The sequence below is a fragment of the Sitodiplosis mosellana genome, unplaced genomic scaffold, assembly GCF_009176505.1.
Source record: "Sitodiplosis mosellana isolate CC-2019 unplaced genomic scaffold, AAFC_SMos_1.0 Smas_scaffold_3647, whole genome shotgun sequence".
Taxonomy (NCBI): Eukaryota; Metazoa; Arthropoda; class Insecta; order Diptera; family Cecidomyiidae; genus Sitodiplosis; species Sitodiplosis mosellana.
The window spans coordinates 1-4,039 of NW_022598889.1; the positions used below are offsets into that span (position 1 = coordinate 1).

Sequence of the window (4,039 nt, forward strand, 5' to 3'; positions counted from 1 at the left end):
TTAATTTGAACAAAAAACGAATAAAACAATCACTGTAAATCGAACAACATTCACAACAATCAACTTGCCTTTTCAAATGCTCAGATCGATATGAATCAACCGGCCCCCGTATGACAGCTGAATATGGTTTTGACATAAATACCGTACCGCAACAACTCTACTCATTTCGTGATGAAATTCATGTTCAATCGGTTCCGATATAGAAACTCAATACATGCTCGGATAACGGAATCAAATAAACAAATGCAACAAACATAACAATAACAAATGAGTCTGTTGTGCTGTGTTGCGTTGTATGCGATGAAAGAGAAGTTCGTGCCAAAATCACGCTCCTAATGTGAAACACATACACAAATCGAAGTTCTTGTTAGAAGTTTGTTTATACGGTTCGTTCGGCACATAGTAGTTGGAATGGTTGTCATTTCGAATGTTTGAATTTGGCAGATGCTGGGTAGCGTTCCGAAAACATTAGACAATTCAAATTAGACAATTTTTGCTTCGGGAAGTGTGAATATCATTCGTTATAATAAATGTTTGCATTGAGAACTCGTCTCTGGCAGTGAGATTGAATCGAAAAAAATGGAAAATATCGGATTAGTTTCAGCGAATAGTGATATAACCTCAAAATTCCATGATTTTCTGTTTTGATCTCGGGAAGTGGCATCTTTGATTATTTTAAAGTAAAAATACATGCAATGGACTCAGAATTGTTCACTCGTTCAATCCAGAACTACCATTTCTTGATTATTTGATGGCAAAAACACCATACTGTACATTCAGATGATGCAAGCCCTTTGTGTGGAATGGAATTTTTAAATTGTTTTAATAAATATTGTTTCTCCAACAAATATAACTTTTCGGTCTCCTAGGAATATATAACTTCCTTAACTATAAGTTGCCAATTCCATGAAAAACTGATTCAAAGTGGAAGTCATTTTTGAGAATACGACCAAAAGAAACTCATAATATATTATGTAAAATTAGATTCATTCGTTTCTGGCATTCGAAATATGCGAATATTTTTTTTGAATTTTTATTAAAATGGTGCTCTGAAATGTAATTTCGTTAATTATCCGAAAATGTAGATCACAAAAAGTGTTAATAAGTGCTTTATTTATCTACTTATTTGAATAATATTATTTTATGTGTGATAATCGTAAACTTAAGAAAATTTCGTTCAGTCGTTACGAATATTAGAAAAGGGCTGTGAAATTCAAATTCCTTTGAATCAATATTTATTGTAAAATCTTATTTGTTATGCAGAATAAATTTTTTTTATTTCCAAAATATGGAACGCAGTATTAGCATTTCTCCGAATAATCTCACTAGATATTGTATAGTGTATACATTTGAGGAAAAGAATGTGCATAACTAATATAATATACTTGCTACATCCCAAGGAACAATTGTTAACGCAAATACATCCATTACCAAGCGTATGTAAACGGTTGAATTTGGGCCCGCATTTGGGTGTAGTTTCAGTCATTTTTAACGTCACAATGGAAGTAGAAAAAGAGCAGTAAAAACAAATCAATTAGAATGATATAAAAACGATTATGAATCAATATTCAATATGCTAATAAATAGTGATACTCACCTACAGGAATTATCCTGTACTCTACCTACATCTATATAGACTATAGAATATAGATAGCCATCGATATCTGGTATCGATGATGTCTGGGAGACTAAGACCTCAACCAACTACAAATAACATACTGTTACATAAATTCTTTTGAAAAATAAAACATAAATTGCGGCTCCATTGATATTAATGAATGTTGAAGTTGACTCGGAATCGAGTTGGATACACGAGGTGTTGACGTGTGAACGCATCATGCAGCCGATGTCCAAAGAGTTCGCAATGCCCTGGAACAAAGAGTAAAAAAAACACACACATTACTATTGCATCAATTTCAATTCGATGAATAACATACCTCTGTACAAGATCAATTTTGCAGCCGAAATGTCACGTTGCCAAACTGTCTTCAGTACTGGAGAGTCGTCAACAGGGTCTTCGGGCACATATTCATCTGTGTACTCGATGATACCGAGTTCAGCGTCGTGAATGATTACACCTCTGCGCTCTTCAACATTGTCATCCATACCGTTTGCCGCGTTTTGTTGCCAGTTTTTACGGTAGCAAATCACCTTAGACACAAAACCACGGGGTTGATTTGGATTCTGCACTGCTGCTTGTCGCATCGCTCGTCGCTCTGATCGTAACTTCCGCTTGCTCTTTGCCGCTACAATTTTCTCTGGTAGCTTCATTCCATCAGGCCAATCATCTTGATCGGGCATACACCATTCACACACCTTGACACGATCGTTCAATGTACTCAATGGAAATGGTTCGAAACATCTGGCACACAATCGTGATGATCTGGCTTCGTTCACAAATCGTATGACATTGCCTTCCATTTTCTTGAAACTCTTCACCAATTTCCGCACGCCCGGGCATCGAACGTGTTTCTTGATCTGTATTGGTGAATTTGCAGGTGGTTGGGAAGCTCCAATGTTAATGATGCATCGTTTGCGATTTGTCTGTTGAGCAACAACAAAAACATTCAATTTTTTCAAAAGAAACAAAAATTCAATCGTAAATTCTTACCAGCATTGCGGCCACCTTGTCACTGACACGATTGGACTCGATGTAATGATCAAAACTTAAACGTGTGTACTTTTTGGTTGTGTACACTGCAATGGCTTTCTTCATGATGGTCAATCGATGCCGTATGTAGTCACGCCAATTGCTTCCTTTTGGTGATGGCATTCGGTCATATCGCACACGGTTGTTTCGATCACTCTCTTCGAACTGCCCAAAGGCACGAGTCCATCGCTCTCTCTTTTCTTTACGCACTCCTTCTTCGGTCCCATAATGATACTTCTTGCTGTTGATTGTGAAGTTCATCTGTGAGATGGAAACAAAAATCGAACAATAAAAATTAAACAATGAAATGGATTCACATGACACAATCACAATAGAATGCATTCAATCGCTAACATACCTCTTTGCCATTATGAATTCGCTCTTTGTCATTATTAATCCGTCGCCTAACGGTTGCATTCCACGTCTTCATGCCCCAATCAATGCCCAATTCATAGACATAGAAACCATCAGAGTACCGTTTACGCACCAAACCATCTTCCACTAACTTGTCGACTACGGTTTTCTTCACTGAGTACAGAATCGATGCCGATACACCATCGCTGAGAATATGTTCGAATTTTTTGTTTGCTTTCAACACTCGATTGATTTTCTCCATGTTAAAAATCATATTGAAATAATACGCTTGATTTGATTTTGACGTGACGTGGCCCACTGTATGTTGCCGACCATATTCATCACGCGGAATGGTACCGGTTTCGCACATCATACGATACAAAACATCAGCGTCTATTCTCACTGCCTTTCGCGTGTGATGACAGATTGGGATGACCACCAAATTCTTGATGTTTGGCAACGCAATGACTTGCACGATGTTGTCGTGGTGTTGTTCAACCCAGTTGAGGTGCGTTTCGATTTCCGATTGCATGATCAACCACATTGGCAATGATGAAAACCATGTATCTTCGTCTTTGGTGAATTTGGCGATATCATCGTCAGCTGGTCCACGAATGTCTCGAACGTAACGCAACAATCGATCTCGTTTGGCCAAGCGATTAGCATCACCTCTCGTTGCGTCATATCGTTTGATTGCCCATGACACTGCATTTGCCACATCTCGTTCATCGTATGTGTCCGGTAGGCCACGAATCCGGTTAGTGTAGTTCTGTCTGAATGCCTTCAATCTCAAGAAATACCGCAATCGTTTCTGTGCATGTGTATCCAAATTCGTCTTCACATTACGGCCATATTGTTGGAACAAATATTTCATCAAGTTGCCGAAGTAATCATTGTTTGGCCATGCGGAGCGATTCTCGATGTCCACATTCTCAAAGCAATGTCGGAACCATGGATCCATAATGAAATCGTCTTCCTTGTAGCGCCGCAACACAGCATAGAAGCAATTTTCGATGATGTGCATTCCATCGCCAT

General features: G+C 38.3%; 1 protein-coding gene across 1 annotated transcript; it reads right to left on the reverse strand.

Moving 5' to 3' along the window:
* Positions 1-1,400: 1,400 nt before the first annotated feature.
* On the reverse strand, positions 1,401-4,028 carry LOC129571904 (uncharacterized). Its single transcript, XM_055451777.1, has 4 exons — positions 3,009-4,028; positions 2,612-2,911; positions 1,938-2,544; positions 1,401-1,869 (listed from the first exon to the last, which is right to left on the reverse strand). The coding sequence occupies exons 1-4, from the start codon at positions 4,026-4,028 to the stop codon at positions 1,772-1,774; spliced, it is 2,025 nt and encodes a 674-aa protein (XP_055307752.1). The 3' UTR covers positions 1,401-1,771.
* Between the last annotated feature and the right edge of the window lie 11 nt (positions 4,029-4,039).

Excerpts from the sequence above, each read along its gene's own strand:
- LOC129571904 (XM_055451777.1), bottom strand. The coding sequence starts at position 4,028 with ATGCACATCATCGAAAATTGCTTCTATGCTGTGTTGCGGCGCTACAAG. Across the intron at positions 2,912-3,008 it reads GAATTCATAATGGCAAAGAG|ATGAACTTCACAATCAACAG; the intron begins GTATGTTAGCGA and ends TCCATCTCACAG. Across the intron at positions 2,545-2,611 it reads ACAAGGTGGCCGCAATGCTG|ACAAATCGCAAACGATGCAT; the intron begins GTAAGAATTTAC and ends GTTGCTCAACAG.